Raw genomic sequence first — 20,317 nt, 5'->3', positions numbered from 1 at the left:
TGACCTGCTGCGCTGTTCCAGCAACACATTTTCAGTTCCAAAATTCCTTGACTTGGAGACTGTCATGAGAGGATTGAAGATAGAGAGGGCTCACCGGGTCGCAGCACAGAGATTGAGTTTGGGTCAACGACCTCGTCATTTCCTGGTGCGGTTCCATTACCGGGATAAGGAGAGAGTCATGGAGGTTTCCAGACTCCAGGGGAAGGATCCAAAGGCCCTAATTTACGAGGGGTCTAAGATCATGTTTTTTCAGGACTTTTCAGTGGCGGTGATCCAGAAACGAAAATCGTATGATGGTGTCAAGAGAAGACTGAAGGAGCTTGGGATTCAGTACTCCCTGAGATATCTGGCAGTGCTTCGGATCACCTTAGATGGATCCATGCATCTCTTTGACCAGTGGTGTGCCACAAGAAATCCGTAGTGTCACGACAGAAGCTGGTGATCCCATGTACAATAGGTTTCAAGATGCCTTCCAAATGGAGATGAGCACCTCACCAAGACCTTCCCCACACCTCCACTACTTGCCTTTAAACAACCGCCAAACCTCAAACAGATCATTGTTCGTAGCAAACTGCCCGGCTCTCAGGACAACTTCTTAACTCTCTCTTTAAATCCCTCCTCGCTGATCTGTAACACTCCATCACCTCATCTGTACCATCTTACCTGATCAACACATAAGCCTCTTTCTTTTTCTTCTTAACAAGAGATGCAATTTCTGTAGTAAACCACCGTTCCATTACCTTATCACTTCCTCCCTGCCTGACAGGGACAAACCTATCAAGGACATGCAATATCTGTTCTTTAAACCAGTTCCACATTTCTATTGTCTACATCGCCTGCATTTTGCTACCCCGTTCAATGCATCCTAATTCTTGCCTAATCGCATTATAATTGCCCTTGCCCCATCTACAACTCTTGACCTGTGGCATGTATCTATCCCTTTCCATCGCTAAACTAAATGTAACTGAATTATGGTCAGTCTCTCCAAAGTACTCACCTACAAACATCTGGCCTGGTTCATTTCCAAGCACCAGATCCAGTGTGGCCTCCCCGCTTGTCGGCCTTTTGAAATTCTGTGTCAGGAAACCCTCCTGTACACATTGGACAAAAACTGATCCATCCAGCATACTAGAATTATAGCATTTCCAGTCAATGTTGGGGAAGTTAAAGTCCCCCATAATGATCACCCTGTTCCTTTCACTCCTACCCAGAATAATTTTGTTAATCCTCTTTTCCACCTCCACGGAACTCAGCGGAGGCCTATAAAAAACTCCAAGCAATGTGACCTCTCCTTTCCTGTTTCTAACCTCAGCCCACACTCCCTCAGTAGACGAGTCCTCATCAAAAGTTCTTTCAGCCACCGTTATACTATCCTTGACTAACAAGGCCACTCCTCCCCCTCTTTTACCGCCTTGCCTGTTCTTAATGAAAGATCTAAACCCTGGAACCTACAACATCCATTCCTCACCCTGCTCTATCCACATCTCCGAAATGGCCACAACATCAAAGTCCCAGGTACCTATCCATGCTGCAAGCTCACCTACCTTATTTCAGATACTTCTGGCATTGAAGTTGACACTTAACAAATACCTTTTGGAAATCAAAGTATAGCACAGCTCCCTGTTATCCACAACACATTTTACTCCATCAAAGAGCTCCAATAAATTGGTTAAACATGATTTTCCTTTGATAATATTATGTTGGCTCTTCCGTATTACTTTGTTATTCTAAGTGTGCAGCTATAGTCTCTTTAATGATCGATTCGAACACCTTCCCAAGACAGTCAACAAATTCACTGGCCTAGAGTTTCTATTTCTTCCTCCCACCCTTCTTGAGTAGAGAAGTTATATTTGCAACTTTCCAATTCAATGGAACCTTCCCTGAATCTATGGGATTTTAAGAAATTGACACCAGTGCATCTCCTGCCACATTAGCAACCTATTTTAAGACCTGAAGATGCAATATATCTGGACTCAAAGACTTGTGAAAGAATCTCTAACCAGTGATAATAGTTTATCTTTATCTACCTTGTCCTTTCCTGTTAATATCTTCAAGACTTGGATCAGATCATCCCTTAACGTTCCAAAATTGCAGAGTTCCATGAGCTTGCTCAGTAACACTTCTCTGGTCCTTGTAAATTTGTGAAATACCTTTATCGCTTCTACCTCCTGATATTACAGGAATTTTTTTTTGTCTCCTCCGTCATTAAGCAGAAACAAAATACTTTGTTCATTTCACCTGCCATTTCCTTATTATTTACAATTAACTCCTATTCTCACTCTCTAGAGGACAACATTCACGTTACTTACTTATTCCCTTTTTTAAAATACCTTCAGAAATATCTAGTCCTGATTGATGATGTATTGCAAGGTTTTTCTTTTCTCTCTACCTCCTTCCTGATGTTCTCTGGCAGTCTTTTCTCATTTTACTCGTTTTCTCTCTTCCCTTGTCTCTATGCTTTGGTGTATTGAATCTTTCCAAACTTGATCCCTTGCCCTCATTATTTAGTTTTGAACCATCTCTACCTCCCTCGACATGCAGCTTGCAAAAATGCTGGCCCCAGCACATTTCAGGTGTAGATTGTCCCAACAGCATCCCACCCACCCCAACATTCCCCATTATTGGTGCTAGTGTTCTGTGAGCCTGAACCCACTTCTCCCAGATCAGTCTTTGAGCCTCATATTCACCTATATATGGCTGAGGTTATAATCCAGAAATCTTTGACATTCTGCATTTTATTTTAGTGTCTAGCTCCTCAGTCTCTCTATTGAAAGACAAAGAAAGCAATCACTTGTCTGCAGACTCGTGCCTTCACCTACAACCCTTTGCATTTGTCCTGTTCTGTTTTATCTTTTTAATTCTGGATGACTTCTAGCTTTGGCAGAAGTTCCCAGAGTGCTCAAAGCCTTTTAAAGATGTACAGAAAATTTCTAGGTCTGGATCATGGGCACAGGAATAGATCATTTAGCCCCTTGAACCATTCCACCAATGAATTAAATCATGGCTGATCCATATCTAAACTCCATTCACCTTCCTTAGTTCCATAGCCATTAACAACATTTCCTACTGAAAATCTGTCGATCTCAGTTTCAATTTTTCAAGAAACCTAGATTTTTGAGTTAAAAATCACACAACACCAGGTTATAGTCCAACAGCTTTACTTGGAAGCACTAGCTTTTTTTAGGGAGAACATTGCATATTTCTATCATTTTGTGTAAAGACCTGCTGTCATCCTGAGTGACATTGCTCTAAATTTAAGGTCAATACACTTTCTTCTGGACTTTTCCACTAGAGGAAATAGTTTATCTCCCAAATTCTTTAATCCTTGGAAACACCTCAACTAAATCTCCCTCTAATTTTATATTCAAGGCAGAGCAAGTCGATTTCATGCAAACCTTAAAATTTCACTCTTTTAAGTTCAAATTCTGATGAATTTGCCTTTCATCTCCTTTAAGGGCAGTTTCAATATTGTTAAATAATCCTGTCCAAAGAGATTTATCAAACCTCAGGAGAAAGTGGAGCCAGGGCCTTTTGGTCCAGAGATAAGGACACTGCCACTCCATCACAAGAGCTTCCAAGACTGATGTATCCTTATTGAATTCTCTGTCCCTGTAGTGCATGTTCAACCATGTCCAAACATGGTGCTAAGGTTGACAAAATCTTTAACTGAATAAGATATTGAAATATTTTAAGAAATCAATCATCATTTGTCATCTCAAAATTGGTGGTAATATGTTGCCAGCAATCTGAGTGAGGGTGGAATAGTCCATGGTGGGCAGTATCTATAATTTGAAAACTTCACTATCTCCCTCCCCATCTATTGCTACTCATTGAAATGAAGTTATTTTGTGTTATACTATCATATTGCAGAATAAATCTATGCATTCAGCTTGTTCAACTTGTAAGTTAAGGAATTACTGCATTTTAAAGTGAACTTGTAGGAATTATTTATGACTTCTACACCTCCCACGTTGAGTGAAAACATACACATAACTTTTCACAGAGATTCTTTTTATTTAACCGCTGACACAGAGATTAAAGAAGAAAACACAAATGAACCTGTCCTTTTTAAAATTTATTCTTGAGCTGTGCTCATTTCTGTCAAAGCTCATTCCTAATGGCCCTTGATCATGGGCTGGTGTAATGAGCATGGTGCTGGCGTACCCGAAGTGTTTAATTTCTGACTAGCTAGGGCATTTCAGAGGCAGTTAAAATTCAATCACATTGTCATCAGATGTAAGTCGGACCAGGTAAGAATGGCAGATTTCCTTCCCTAAAGGACATTAGTGAAACAGATAGTTCTTTTGAACAATAGTCCAGTAACCCAGAAGGTTAGATCCCAGGGTGTTAAGGGGAGTATTGGCTTGGACAGAGGATTGGCTGACTGATAGAAAGCAGAGGATGGGGATAAGTGGGTTTTTCTCTGGAAGGCAAACTATAACTGGTGGGGTGTCACAGTATTCAGTTCTCGCAATTCAACTATATATAATCTATATAAATGATCAACAAGCAGGCACAGAGTGTAACATAGCAAAATTTGCAGATGATACTAAAATAAGAGGGAAAGCAGCCTGTGATGAGGAGATAAAGAATTTACGGATGGGTATTGATAGGCTTGGAGTTGAGGCCAGAATCTGGCAGATGGAGTTTAACTTCAACAGGTGTGAGGTTGTCCATTTTGGCCAGAAACATAAAAGGGCAAATTATTATTTAAATGGAAAGTAGATTCAAATTGCGTCAGTGCAGAAACACAACTGGATCTGTCCTGAAGTCTTCAAATGTCACGATCAGCTGATCATGTGGAATATTTTGATGTCTTCTTGCTATTTGATGAAGACAAGTTTGTCCCAGCCAACTGCTGTAAAGGAGCTGGGTATTATTAAGTTCTTGTATTTTTTTGTATCCTTGCTTTCTTCATGGTTTTGCTATGCACATCTCAACACTGGTGTCTTCAAGTCTTGAGGGGGGCAATGATGGCATGGTGGTAATGCCACTGAGCAAGTAATCTAGAGGCCTAGGCTGGGAAAATGGGTTCAAATCCCACAACAACAGTTGTGGAATTTAAATTCAACTAATATATTGAAAGCTGGTCTAGTTTATGGTGGCCATGACAACCATAATCAAATAGTGCCAGATTTAGGCATAAGCTAAGTAAGCTACAGCTTGAGGCTTCAATGGAAAAATTACATTTTTTTCTTTACATAATCAGTTGGAAATAAAGTGGTTGGGACATTTTCATTTTGATATGACAAAAAATGTGACTGCACAGTTATTATATAAAATAATCCAACTTGGATATTAAAAATGATGAAAACGTTTTGATTCACTTCCAGTCTCCATTTCACAAATAAAGTATTCGGATTCCCAGACCCCTGCTAACTCCCACTAATAGACTGAAGCACAACAACATGGGTCAAGACCCCCTCCAGGGTGCAGTCCCTTTCCCTGGATCTTGTCAGTCACATGATCAATTTACACTCTTCAATCAGTAAATAAACAAGTCTTACATAGCTTTTTGAAGACAATAGTACATATAAAACTATTTTGTTGAATTTTAAGACGTTTTCCTTTTAAAAGATAAATTTATCTGTTGAAACTAATCAAACATGAATGGCATTCCTTTCTCTCCTTGACAGCAGGTAAACAGTCATATGACAGAAATGTTCATATTGCATGTTTGCTTCCACTTGTGAATGTAAAGGATTGAGTTCAAAGAATTTCTCTTGGATTCATTCTCAGTATTATACAGGGGCCTGTTAAAAATGAAGAGAATGTTTGAAGGTGGACACCAGAAGAGAAAAAGGAAGCAGCAGCTTGAAGGGAAGCTGAAAGAATGACTGAAAGTTGTCAATTATTTGCTGTAATAAAAGTGAGACTTTGCACTGAAGAGAGTCAGCCAGGTCCACAGCAATCACTGGTATCCACCTCTTGGACAATGATAGATAATAATATGGATGTGAAAGTGACTACTACATCTGGGAATGTTACAGAACCTGAAATAATAGCTGAAGGAAATCATTAAACCAAGTTAATGTTGGTCTCTGAGGTGTCTTGACTGTGGCTGATATCTTACCATTGACGCAGAACGATCATAGTTCCCTCAGAGTGATCATATTGGAAAGGTCCATTTGAAATATCAAAACTGTCATTCAAAATGCAAACTGGATATTGTTCAAAGGGTCTATTTCATTCAAAGATGTAGCAATGTTTTCAGCTGTTGTGCAACCAGTATACTGTTCCTTCTCTGCCTGTATAAAACACTGAACAGTTCTCAGCTCAGTAATGGGTCCTGATCCCACTGTACCAAAATCTCTCTGACACTATTTGTTAAGTGTATGCAAAGACTACTTCAGGCATAGCTGAAAGATATGGTCAATTATTGATGCTTTTACTCAGCCTCATACTGATGATGGTAATGCAGCTAATATAGTGGGAGAAGCTGGCATCCTTCAGGAGAAATTGAGAAGTTTGAGTTTGTGTTGATGTTAGAGCCTCTGGATCATTTGTTAGATCAATTGCATAAAACCATCAAAGTCCTGCAGCATGGACTGAAAACCTTTAGTGTATGAGCAAAGATTTCCATGCCACATTCTCTCTTGAAATAAACCAAAGAAAGTTGGAATGAAATTCAAGCCCAAGCAAAAACACCCACCTGATACCTGAAGTGTATGGATAAAAAAACACGAATGAAGGAAAGAAAAGAAATCAATGATGGTGATGCAGTTAATGCCGATTAAATGCTTTCTTTAAGTGACAAGTTTTAAGTGAAATCCCTATTTCTTTGTTGGATGCATTTGAAACTGTTGCATAAGGACATTTGAATCCTGCAGTAATCTCACTGAGATGTCCCAGAGCTGCATAACAGTGAATATAAATATCATAGCGTGAGCAGAATTAGAATAGTTAGGAAGAGTCTGGAAAGAATACAGCAAGGAGCATATTGGAATGCTTGACACTGAGAGAGCACATAGACATGCACATTCAGAGAAGATAGCTTAGCCATTACTTAATATAACAGTAAGTCAGGGTCTGTTATAAGATTATCATGTTTGATAGTATTTAGGGTGCAATTAAGTAGTGCTGCTTTGAAGATACATTTGAAGATTGTCCTTGATTTTGTCTTCTCTTTGGCTTGTCTAGTTTGGAACCAAAATCATCATGTAGCATTAAAACACACAAATAAGCGAAATTAACTTAATGGAAAGAGTTCAGAAAAGATTTATAAGGGTGTTGCCAGGTTTGAGCTGTCGGAGAGTCTGAATAGGCTGGGGCTATTTTCCCTGGGGCATCGGAGGTCTTTAAAATCATGAGGGGCATGGATAGGGTGAACAGGCAAGGTGTTTTTCCCAGGGTAGGGGAGTCTAAGATTAGAGGGCATAGGTTTAATGTGAGAGGGAAAGAATATTAAGGGCAACTTTTTCACACGGAGGGTGGTGGCTGTATGGACAAGCTGCCAGAGGAGGTGGTGGAGGCGGATGCAATTATATATTTAAAAGGCATCTAGATGGGTCCATGAATATGAAGAGTTTCGAGAAATATAGGCCAAATGCTGGCAAATGGAACTAGCTCAGTTTAGGATATCTGTTTGGCATAGATAGGTTGGACCACAGGTCTGTTTCTGTGCTGTACAACTCTGACTCTATAAAAGAGAATCAAAAATGAATATATTGCAACAATTTTTCATTTTTAATTGATTTAAAGGCCTCAGATAAAAGGGCCGTGTGAAGGTGTAAAGCTTCTAATGAAAGGTTATCCTGACACTCTTAATGTTAACCTTGTTGGAGAAGTTAGGCACTTCAAAGTTTATATCAAGGAATCTAATTCAGCTGGAAGACATTTATACCACTAGAATCTGGAGCAAGTTATGCTCTAAGTTAGGATTCAGTTGGCTTTCATCAATATTAAATCAATTTTTAAGGCTCTTTTTGAGTCTAATGGTAGCAAACTGCTCAGGAGAAAGATCATTTTCACAGATGCAAAACATTCAGAATGAACTGTAGACTGCAAAGCTGCAAGCAAAGCTGTCTGCATTAAACAAAATGTGCAAAGATGTGATACACTTGGTGGCTCATCATGTGGACCTCTTCAGTCACTTTGCTGATGAAAGTCACAAAAAAAATAAATTTTATACAGTTCAAATACCAGCTTCCAATTAGAAAGTATTGGTGAGTGTAATAGTTTGTTAGTGTAGATTAAAACCTTTCATATATGTTAATGAAGAATTCAAAGAACTTTCATATGAAAGCATTTCATGATGCAAATAGACTTATTGTAAGATGTAGGTTTTTATTCGATTATTAGTTTTCTATTGTACCTTCAACTGCAAATGTTAAGCTATGATATTTCTGACCACACTATCCTTTTCGATAGAATAATTTACTTTTATTTGATAATGCTATGAGGCTTTATGACCTTGACATGACTTTTGACTTTGACATGTCATAATCCTGTCTTGGTCATTGTTGTTGTAACAACCATCTGATTTGTTAATGTACTCCGGGGAAGGAAACCCTTCATCCTTACCTGTTCTGCCCTACACATGACTCCAGACCCATACAATGTGCTCAACTCTTGACTGTTTTTGAAGTGGCCTAGCAAACCATTCAGTTCAAAAATCAAGCTGTAGCAAAGAAAGGTTTCCATGGTTATCAGATGGATCCAGATGTATGACACCTGAACCTGCCACAGTGCAGTCTGTCAACTTTTTAGTAAATTTAAATATATTTTTAGTAAATATCAGTAAATTTTTAAATAACAGATTGGCAACTTGGTTTGGGCAGCAAATATAAGCCCTGCCAGTGATGTCCAGATCTAATGAAACAATAAAAGAAAATAATCCATTCCCTTTGCGATTCACGTTTGGTTCAAAGTTTAATGGGGTTACCTCATAATGCATTTGTTGGATTTTAATGGGGTCTTAACTCAAGGCTGTACCACTTTGTACAGCTGATTCCATGGCAACCAAAGATTTGTCCTTGGTTACCAGCTGCCTTTGTCTCGCAAATAAATATCTATTAAATGTGCCTCTATATTCCTGTTCGTCAGCTTGCAGTTTGAAGTGTTTAAGCCATTACTAAGGTTCTCTTTGGCATTAAAATACCTTTTGTTGATGTTTAAAAATTTCTTCTTTCAAGCACATAAAATAGCCATTTTTAAATTTTGCGTATAGTCACTAAGGTATGGAGTGAAGGCTGTAGTTCAAGCATCTTCTCACATGCCAGAAAAACGAAGCTAACTGCAGAAGTTTCAATCTATTTATTCTGTCAGAAAGCTCTAGAGTAACAAAGATTGAGTCCAATGATTTCTTGTCACTTAAAGAAACAAGCTGTAGCAAAGAAAATCTTCCATGGTTATCAGATGGATCCAGATTTATGACATTTGAACCTGGCACAGTGCAATCCATCAAATTTACAGGCCTGGTTAAATAACGGATCGGCAATGACTGAAGAGCACCATCTCCACAGGCTTGGGTTCAGCAACAAAGCACATGCAGAGATATGCCATCTGCTTCATAAAGGTCTGAATGCAACCACAAGGATAGGCCTCGGCCCAGATTTTTATGTCCCACTGAAGGTGTGAATCATGTTGCAAAGTGTTGATCTTGTTTTCTTACTGAAAAACACAACTTTCCTCTGCCTTCAAATACCCCTCACTATTTGTATATGTCCTTTTTGCAGATAGGGAAGGCCTAGGTGCAAAAAGCACATGCCATGCATCTCTGTTGAGGTTGTAAGGATGACAGGAATGTTGTATTTTTCCCTGCATACTATTTTCACATGTTGTTGTGATCTTGGAGAGTTCATGACTATCGCTGAGGAGTCAGGAACATTCTGAAATGTAAGTGTAAAGGTTTTGACACCTTCAAATGTTATTATTAAGTGTTGTATTGAGATGTAGATGTACATTTAATTTAGTAATTTGTCACCATAATCTGTTCCACAAAGATAAATTGACCACTATATTAACCTAGTAAAATATTCCTTGTCTTAATGTTTATGGGATCTGTCAAGATGGCTTCAACTTACCATTAGGTTGCAGAAGACAGAAAGAGAAAGAGAGAGAAAGTTGCATCACTTCCTGTGATGATAATGTATTTCATTAGCATACCACGCATTCAGACTTAACCCCTTCTACTTCCTCAGTCTCTGATTTTACCTATAATGTTACATCTCCCCAAAAGTCTTGTCTCTATAAAAGGAATTTGTGGTCAAACTATTAAAGTGGTTTCACTGCTCGATCAAATATGTTCTCAGCTCCTTTGGGGAAGATTGCAAATTAAAGTCCTCTGTGTGGTCTCTTGAAATTTGTAGGGCAGCCAGAGAATGGATAGGTGACTCCAGTTCGACAAGGTGAATCTCTCAGTGAATGTAGCACTCCAGTTGGTTAGACGGTAATGACGATTGTTTTGTGTGTTTAGAAGTTGCTGCTGGCTAGCAATGAATGCACTTGTGTTTATTGCACCATGATATTTATGGTTTGAATGTGATAGAACTCTGTCATACATTTTCTACTGTTTGTCCATAATGAGCTTGGGGATATCAAATCTCCTGGTTATGGGTCTGGATGGATGTGTGCTTTGTGACATCTGTCATAGTTCCTCATCTCACTGGAATGATAAACTCTTTCTCCCTCACTTTGTCTGAATTCTCAGTTTGCACTCACATCTTGTGTGTGGTGGGGGGGGAGGGTTGGAGTTGAGTTCCCAGTCTTCTTCCTGTAAGGAATTCACATGGAGTGAAACCACTTGAGTAGAGTTGAATGATAGTTCAGATAGTTCACCGCTATCGAGGAGCTCCTTTACTATGAAGCCGTTCATGATTCCTGTCTCAATGTAAAATACCACTTTCAGGATAGCTGCTTGCTGTTTGTCTCTAGTGCTGAGAAAATCAGAAGCTTTCAAAAGCTGTACCAGTTTCAGCTCAATCGCTGGTCTATTAATACAAAAATGACACTTGTAAGAAGCTGCAACAGCAGACTACGCATTTTATTTGGTTTCTTGTTTCTTTATAAACCAGATTAGTACTTAAAAGGATTAAAATGTTTTTGATCTTAATAGGGACCACTGGTGTCTTTAGCTATTTTTCAAGACTCCAAAAGCCCAACAATTTACTAATGTGCCACAAGATTCACAGTGTATTGCAGGAAACAGTGATCATAAAGAGAAGCCTGCGGCAGATGTTCATGTCCAGATATTCTAGGGCTGGTATTTGGGGACATTGATGACATTTGCACTTCAAGTTCTTGCTCAAAGGGTGGAAAAGGGGCAAATTCCATTCAGCATGGCCACTGTCAAGGGGACAATAGTTTAGTGCCATCAAACAATGTAAATAAAGCACAAAGCAGAGGGAAGCTGAAGAAGGCAAAAGCCAATGGGTGAAAAGTAGCAATCGCATCTATGGCCGCTCCTACAGAATTGATTAATGGAAGATGAAGTCAAAGTTCTGCAGGATGAGGTGTAGCTGATAAGGATTCATCCTTCTGGAACTCCTAAGCTGTTCTCAGAGAGGAGAGAGAAAAACATGATCTCAGTACATTGCAAATTACCCCAAAGAACTGGAAACAGATTAGAAAAGATATCCGACTTTAAATATTTTCCAAGGTAAAGTTTCCAAATAGCAGGTAAATGACCCGGGTCTACACTCCGCTGAGTGTTGTCTGTAAACCCAATGTATATTTACTGCTAACCTAGCAATGCCACACAAACTGACAAGCACGCAATTCTTCCACTGTTTGTCACGTATACCTATAGTGTAGAAAGCATGCATCCAAGTTGCAAATTAGGACTTTCAGTGGCACACAGAAATACTAAAAGGGATTCATATAATAAATGAGTACACCATCTTTTTGATGGCTGTTTTTAATATTCAGCCTAATAAAGGAATGCAGATTGAATAGACATCTATCAGTGTGTATGTTTCCACTCAATCACTGACACCCAGCAACTTTCCATGTCACCAACCACTTGTACTGGTGAAGCATCTGTAAGTGACATGAGAATTGTTTCTTGAAGAATAGATAGCACATATGGTCATCAAGGGATATTATCAAAGTCAAATACGTGTAAATAGTAAGATCATATGCATTGTTCACTTGAAGGTATTAATTATAATTGCATTCTATTTGTAACTTCTCTACAGTTTTCCTTTGATGTTGCCGAATAAAATATTAACACAAGTTCTCCTGTCAAGGTATCTCAAAGGACGTGCTCAGAAATTGAATAAAATTGAAAATGCTGGAAATGTAAGTCTGGCAGCATCTGTGGAGAAAGAAACAGAGTTAATGTTTAAAGTTAATAACCTTCAGAATTTTCTGTTTTTTTTTAGGTTTCCAACTGTATTTGGTTTTATAAGTTCAATCATGCTAGGACATTGCATTTTCATTCTGCCTGCAGTCCTGGCTGTTATAAGGATTTGATGAACTGAAAATGTAACTTACGTCTCCTGGAAATCACCCTTCCAGCTTAGATTTTTCTTAAGTAAATATGGCTCAGAAAACAGTCTTAGAATGAGGAAATTGCAACGGTTGCCTGGGAAGTGAGCATGACTGTGTATTGCTGGTTACTGACTGTCAAGAATGCTTTTGGTTCAGAGGCAGTATGGGGATTTGTGGAATGCTCCAGATTATCCATTGATTACCATCATTAATTTCCTGGACTTTGAAGAATTCCAAAACCTTTTTTTTAAACTGTTGGCAATGATGTTTTCTCCAGTGGAAAATGGGTCAGTACACTGCTTGCTGTATTCCATATGTTACAAATTGACCAATATTAAATAAATTGCCTAAGGGTAGCTTGGCAGAATGTAGTGGCGAAAAAATCACAGTACAATGGTCAATTTCACATCACAGACAAGGCCATTGTCGAAAACCACAGGTCACAGTCTCACAAGTTAGACACAAATTCTGTCCACGTATTTCATGCATTCAAACAGATACTTGCCAATTTTGTGAAGTGTTTGGCTTAGAAATGATAGAAGTTTCATCTCGTAACTTTTAGCACTCGGTACAGCTGTCTGGACAGTTAAGGATGGGCAATAATTGCTGGCCTAGCCATCGATGCCCACATCCTGTGACTGCATTAAAAAAATTCCAACAATTTTGGTTTTAGATTTTTTATTAATTAAAGCATTGATGCCTCCACCCTCAACCTTCTCTTAATACTCTTGTGTTTGAGGTGGCCAATTCAAACAAAGTTCGCATCCAATCTTGCTTTGCTGCCATTTATTATTTTCCAAGTTCTGCAAAGAGAGTAAATTGGAAATGTTACGTAATTGCCATCCTGCAGCCCAGTCTGTCTCAGCTGTTTGCCTGACAAGGGGAAGTCATTTACCCAACGCTGCAGCATGACACACACAGTCAGCATTTAGTGACATGTTTCTCCTCTGCCAGGACTGTGCAGTATAAGCTTATATGAACATTTCGGGTATGTCAGCACAAATATAGGGGCAAGCTATTTGGCAGGCATGTTTGGGGCAGACAACGCTGCATGAAAAACATCTCCTGTGTCCTTACCTGAGCACACTGGGCAAAACCCTATAGAGCCGTGAATTACGTGAATTATGTTATTAAATCTGGAAGGATTACCTAAGAACATCAGTGAGGGCCTTTTTTTTTGACGTTAGGAGCAAGTACATTTTCCAACAGAGTCCCAGACATGAGATTTCGCATGGGAGTGGCGGGTGACTTATTCATAGGGATTATTGCTTCTTGTCACCGTCTGTAACTGCAAATCTCACCTCATTAGTATGCAGCCATCTATTCCACCATGGGTTGGATAGAAATTGGATACTGCAAATTCTTGACACAGGAGTCAGAGCTGTTTCACTGGTGATTCTTGCTCGATGCTTGCTCCTCCAGACCACCATGTTTGTTACCTAGCAACAAAGTTTCAGTTTCTGAATATCCTTTGACCCACATCCACAGACTCTGGCATCGGACATGTGCCAGCCTCTCTGGGCCATCATGGCACATTTATGATGCACTTGCACAATGCTTTTGAGCTTCAGTGCCGTACTTTGAAGTGTGTTGACAACTACCATTGCAGTGTTACTGCAAGAGCATGTTGCTGAAGGGACAGGCCCCAACTCACTGATTGGACTAGGCTGCCTGTGCTGCAACCACATATCCACATCTGAAAGTCTGTTGGAAAGTTGCCTCCATTTGAGCCAAATAGTGCTGTCAGTCAGGGTTCTCAGTCCAGCCAATCAAGGGCAGTGTCCGCACACAGTCCAGAGCCTTGGGCATGATCAAAAATTCACTTGGGGCAGTCATGGTCAGGGGTTACATCTCACTACAGAATGGGGAGTGGGCCATGGTCGGCTTTGTTGGTCCAGTACAAACATTTAGGGGATTCATGGATTCTGACAGTCTGCAAATTGAACAGTGATATGGGGATGGATCTGGAGTTTAAAAGGGATGCACTGTGATAATTCGCTGGATGGATTCAAGCACGGGAGAGGAGACAGAACCCTGGATTAAGGAAAGGACAAGAACAGCGATGGGGGAAAGCTCGACGTGCAGTGGGTGGAACTGGTAGAAAAAGTATGAGATACTGCATCAGAGGAATGCATATGCAGTTACCAACGCCATGGTCTCTGTTCGAGGACAGTGGAGCACATCAGTGGGCATTACAAAACTGTGGTGCCAGAGTCAGGAGCAAAGAGGAAAATTGGAATAGATTAGATTACATTACAGTGTGGAAATAGGCCCTTCGGCCCAACAAGTCCACACCGAACCACCGAAGCGCAACCCACCCATACCCCTACATTTACCCCTTACCTAACACTACGGGCAATTTAGTATGGCCAATTCACCTGACCTGCACATCTTTGGACTGTGGGAGGAAACCGGAGCACCCGGAGGAAACCCACGCAGACACGGGGAGAATGTGCAAACTCCACACAGTCAGTCGCCTGAGTCGGGAATTGAACCCGGGTCTCTGGCGCTGTGAGGCAGCAGTGCTAACCACTGTGCCACCGTGCCGCCCATTAATAGTATGATGTGGTGGGTGTCAGCATATGGGGGTTCAATGGAGATGGGCTGTCATGGAAATCAAGATAGAATAGAATCTGGAAGCTCTGGGGAAGTGCCTGATGACCAGGTGGAGCCTAGATCAGGCAGTATCACATGACCAGCATGCCAGGATTTTCCAGTTGGCAGATGGGACCTGCAACTGGAAGAGTATGGGCTCTACTTCAGCTTGTTGGGAGATTGATGAGGCAAAGGCATCAATCACAGACTTGCAGAGTCATATCATTTGTGAATATATCATTGTGCAGGTTAAATTTATATAGTGTGGAAATGTTTGGGATTCAAATGTTGCTCACAGGCAATGTCCACTATGTCCTTACAAATTGCACAAAGATAACTCCATGAAGCAGAAGTAAGAGCATTTAAAGAGGTGGCTGTGGGCCACAATGAACACAGTTCTTGTTAGACATCTAGGAATGCATGGGGGAATCAAGCAGAATCCCTCTCTAATTGAACTGTGTAATGCAATATTCTCTTACATTCACTGGTAACTTTCAGGGGTGACATGCGGCTGCAAGGGGATGCGCTTAATACACAGGAAGCATTTCAATGCTATTGTTATGTATTTGCCACATGACAATTACAGCAAATTTTCACAGTAAGTGCTAATCTCAGAATTCCATGATAATTCAATCAATGGTATTTCTTATCAGGACCTATTATACGGAGGGATGCGTCCAGTTAACATCTATAATGTAACTGACTCTTCTCAATTCTGTTTCTAACACAGATTTATTGTAAATGTGAGTGATGGATGCTGCCAAAGTAAGTGTAATCATCGCAGAGACTGCCTTGCGAAGAAGGTGAAGGAAGATGAAGGAGGAGCTGATGTGCGAGTTACAGTGTTGACACAGGCTGTGTATGTACCAGGGCACCGTGACTTGAAGGAATGGAAGGACCATCCTTTCCCAGGGGCCCGGAAGGTGATAGCTGCTTTCAACGTCAATATGACTGGGTCCTTCCACAGAGTGGTGAATAATCTGCGTGGGATCTCTCAGCCATGCATCCATAAAGGACAGTGATCGATACCATTTGTGTGAGGCCACGCCAGTTTATTTCATTCCTCTGAGATGAGTTTAGTGCTGCAGCTTCACAGCTGGATTCAGTGTCATCGACTGCGCACACTTCGCATTAATAAGAAGGGCTTCTGTACCATCTCATGTGAAAGTGATCTGTGATCACCACTTCCTGAAGCTGCCACGATTCCTACATCTTGGAACTTTCTCATATTCCCAGTGCGTTTGAGGGTCCAGATACTTCATGAGGCTGGTCACTAGGGGGACAAGGCTTACCCACGATGGCCATGTCTGATGACACAATTGCAGACTCCGCTGAAAGAGGAGGAGCACAGATACAATGCTGCCTCTGCTTTGACTTGGGCTGCAGTGCAACAGAACATTGGGGCTGCTGAAGATGTGTTTCTACTATTTTGGACTGAACTGGTGAGGCCCTACTATATAAATTTATACTCCATGTGTCGCATATCCTGGCATGCTGCTCTGCCTGACTGCCGCAAGCAACGAAGGGAGAGAATGGATTTTCAGAAACTATGAGTGTGGGAACAGTCTTAGGAGAATGAAGATGAGGACATTGACGAAGAGGAGTTTTATGTTGTGCATGATGGTGCTTGGCTGTGTTGGGCACTGTAAGCCAGACAGTATTTGATGACATCCGGTTCCAGTAGAGGAGAGTTGGCTGCAGCAAACAGCCTTTGCTGTATAAAAGTTGCTAATCACCATGCAAGTGAGTTGTTTGTATTATGAAAGGTAAAAACAGCTTCTGTTTGTTTTCTTTCTGTTCACCTTTAACTGTACAAAAGAATAAACAGCAGAGGCAAAATCAGAGTAATTCTCTTCCAGAATACAAACAAATCTTAACTGTTTTCCATACATTAATCGCCCAACTCACTTTCATGTGCTCTGACCTAGTTTGCTTCTCTGGGTTTGTCCTTTGTTCACCTAGTTCCTTGCTTCCCATCTGTCTTGTAAGCAGCCCTGACCTAATCTCGAGCCTCATGATGTTTTAATGAAACTGTAGACACAGTGATTTAAAATATAATTGTTTTAAAAAATGTCAAAGCAATTTCATTCACAGAAGTTGAACAAATTGAATTTTCTTAGGCAAGCATGTGGAAGTTCTGAAATAGGCAAATCTGTTGGCCATTGATAAACATCTGTCCTTGAGATGTTCATCAAAATTCAACCAAGCACAACCCACATAGCTACTGTTGTCTAAAGGGCCCACTACTTTAGACGGCAAAAATAAACTAGCTTTACCAAAAAAGGAAAAGAATTAAAATGAAAACAACAGAAGTAACAAGACTGATAATATAACATTTTTCAAGGAAAGGAAATGACTTCATAGGAAGTGTCAATGGAGAGTGGCGATGTAAAACATTATTAAGCAACGACTTTTCCATTATTATATTTGAAAGCTAGTTACTTTAGCTGTACCAAGGATCCCAATGGCTGTAAGGTTTTCAACAAATCAGCTAACAGCGTGGCTTTTTATTGTTATTGGTAAGTAATATAGATAAACAAAAGATTTGAGTTAATGAGTCTTCCTCAAAAGGAAAAAGATTTGACAATGGTAAAAACAACAAAATGAACATTGTTGGATCCACTCTTGCTCTCAGTGTGTGTAGATTATTTGGACTTGAGCATAGAAATTTTGAAATTTGCTGCTGGAGCAAAAGCAATCAATGTCTATTGTATACATAGGTTCTAACGGTTGTTTCAGAACTGTTTTCAAAAATTAAGATTGAATTCTGATACTAAGATGGTAGTATGTTCAGTTGTAATTTTGTAACCATGTCTTCCAGTCATTGTAAGACTTGCAAGTGTTGCATATGTGTTTTTCGAATTTATTTCTCACTGTCAGCTCTTTCAAGGCATTGTGTGCACCAGGTGCAGAATAAATCCTCCGCTGTGGGTATCTCCAGCCGTAGGCTTTAATGCCAGTATTAGAAGTTACATGTACATGTAACGCACATGTAGCACCAGTGTATTGCTGCATTTCTCATGCCAGATCTCTTTGTCCTCTTTGTTGATATTCCTGTTTGTGTTTAATTATATGCAAATCCACATTGTGGAGATGTATCAGTTAAGTATTAGGTTGAGAATACTCAGATATCTTTATAAGGGTCCTTCGCTGTTATTCAGTAAGAGTCGAGATGAAAGATCAGTTTTACTTATCAAATTACTTGATCGTTGCTTGCTGCTAAGCTTAAATCAAGTAAAAATTAACCCAATTAACAATCATGCAAATTGGTGTACAGCTCCAAATACTAATATTATCAAAATTTTAAAACAATAAAAAAAATTTTTTGATTGCTAATTTCCAAAAAGAAAGCCCAGTTTTGAACTGTGCTGCATTCACTGATTGTACAGGGATTAGATGGGATAAAGCACGAGTGAAGATCTGTTTTCCTGTGGAACCAGTGGAAGATCTGGAGCTACTTGGGAATTGCCTGGGAACTTTCAACATCCAATGAGCATTTCTCCTCCTCCCTGGGACTCTGTGCAAATGTCCTTAACTTTGACTCAGAGTCAGACTTTGGACAGATTCCTGGTAATTAGCTGGATGGTTACCTAGGAATTTTGATACATGAGTGCCCATTAGGGAAGGAAACAGTCTTCTTCATCTGGTCTCACCTTCATGTAACTCCAAATCCACAGCAATATAGTTCTCTCTTAATTGTCTCCTGTGCAATTAGAAATGGGCAATAAATGCTCGCCTTGCCAACGATCCCCTCATCCCATGAATGAATTTTAAAAAGTTGAACAAATTAAATCCTTCATAATCATCTGGGTAATTAGCAAACGCTCCCTACATCATCTTCCCCTTGACTCCTAGACTAGTCCACAGAGCCATGATTCACTAACAACCCATGAATCCGTACCCCCAATCTAACCCAGCCCAAAACCAACCCAAATCAGCTGACCTTGACCATCTGACTATTCCCTCAATTTGACCTGACCAACCCTCTGCACAAAGAAGTTTTTCCTCATCCCACTTATAGCTCTCTTGCTGATAGTCTTGAAATTATGACCCCCAGTTACTGATCTGCCAACTACTGGAAACAGAATATGCTCTTTATCTTGTCAAAACTGTTCAGAAGTTTGAACACCTCGACTAACTAACCTGCCTGACCTGATTACCACCCTCACTTGACTACATACCTCCCACCGAATTGCCCATGCTTCCACATTAACTTTTGTTTTAATTACTTTTGTGGGATTTGGGTGTAGCTGGCTGACCATTATTTATTGCCTGTCCCTACTTACCCTTGAGAAGGTGATGGTGAGCTGCCTTCTTGAATGGCTGCAATCCACCTGCTGTGGGTTGACCCACAAGGCCATTAGGGAGGGAATTCCAGGATTGTGACCTAGTGGCAGTGAAGGAACAGTGATATATTTCCAAGTCAGGATGGTGAATAGCTTGGAGGGGATTTGAAGATGGTGGTTTTCCTATGTATCTGCTGCCCTTGTCCTTCGAGGTGGAAATGGTCGTGGGTTTAGAACATGCTGAATGAGGATCTTTGGTGAGTTTCCACTGTGCATCTAATAGAAAGTACTCATGCTGCTACAGAGTGTTGGTGGTGGGGGAAGTGGATGCTTGTGGATGTGGTGCCAGTGTCCTGGCCAACTTGTCCTGGATGGAGCCAAGCTTCTTGAGTGTTGTTGGGGCTGCACCCATTCAGGCAAGTGGGGAGTATTCCAACACACTCCTGATATGTGCCTTGTAAATAGTGGACAGGCTTTGGGGGAGTCAGGAGGTATGTTAGTTGCTGCAGTATTGATAGCCTCTAACCTGCTCTTGCAGCGATTGTGTTTATGTGGCAAGCCCAGTTGAGTTTTGGATCAATGATAGCCTCCAGGGTGTAGAGAGTGGGAGATTCAGTGATGGTAATACCTCTGAATGTCAAGGGGCAGTGATTAGATTGTCTCTTAATGTGATAGTCATAGCCTGCCATTTATTTGGCGCTAATGTTACTTGCCACTTGTCAACCCTGATTCGGGATAGTCAACATGGCTTTGTGCATGGGAAATCCTGTCTCACAAACTTGATTGAGTTTTTATAAGAAGGAGCAAAGAATATTGATGAGGGCAGAGCAGTAGATGTGATCTATATGGACTTCAGTAAAGCATTCGACAAGGTTCCCCATGGGAGACTGATTAGCAAGGTTTGATCTCATGGAATACAGGGAGAACTAGCCATTTGGATACAGAACTGGCTCAAAGGTAGAAGACAGAGGGTGGTGGTGGAGGGTTGTTTTTCAGACTGGAGG

At 40.4% G+C, this 20,317-nt stretch overlaps 1 protein-coding gene across 1 annotated transcript in view; it reads left to right on the top strand.

The window, feature by feature from the left end:
• Positions 1-17,421: 17,421 nt before the first annotated feature.
• LOC122555034 (coxsackievirus and adenovirus receptor homolog) overlaps positions 17,422-20,317 on the top strand; it is a 26,596-nt gene continuing 23,700 nt past the window's right edge. Inside the window, exon 1 of the mRNA XM_043700656.1 lies at positions 17,422-17,546. Coding sequence (XP_043556591.1) covers positions 17,492-17,546 — 55 coding nt within the window. The 5' untranslated portion in view covers positions 17,422-17,491. The remainder of the gene's footprint in view (positions 17,547-20,317) is intronic.

This window comes from Chiloscyllium plagiosum, chromosome 1 (assembly GCF_004010195.1).
Source record: "Chiloscyllium plagiosum isolate BGI_BamShark_2017 chromosome 1, ASM401019v2, whole genome shotgun sequence".
NCBI classification, from domain to species: domain Eukaryota; kingdom Metazoa; phylum Chordata; class Chondrichthyes; order Orectolobiformes; family Hemiscylliidae; genus Chiloscyllium; species Chiloscyllium plagiosum.
The sequence above is the reverse complement of the archived record's forward strand: the minus strand, read 5'-3'. Positions and strand labels throughout refer to the sequence as shown.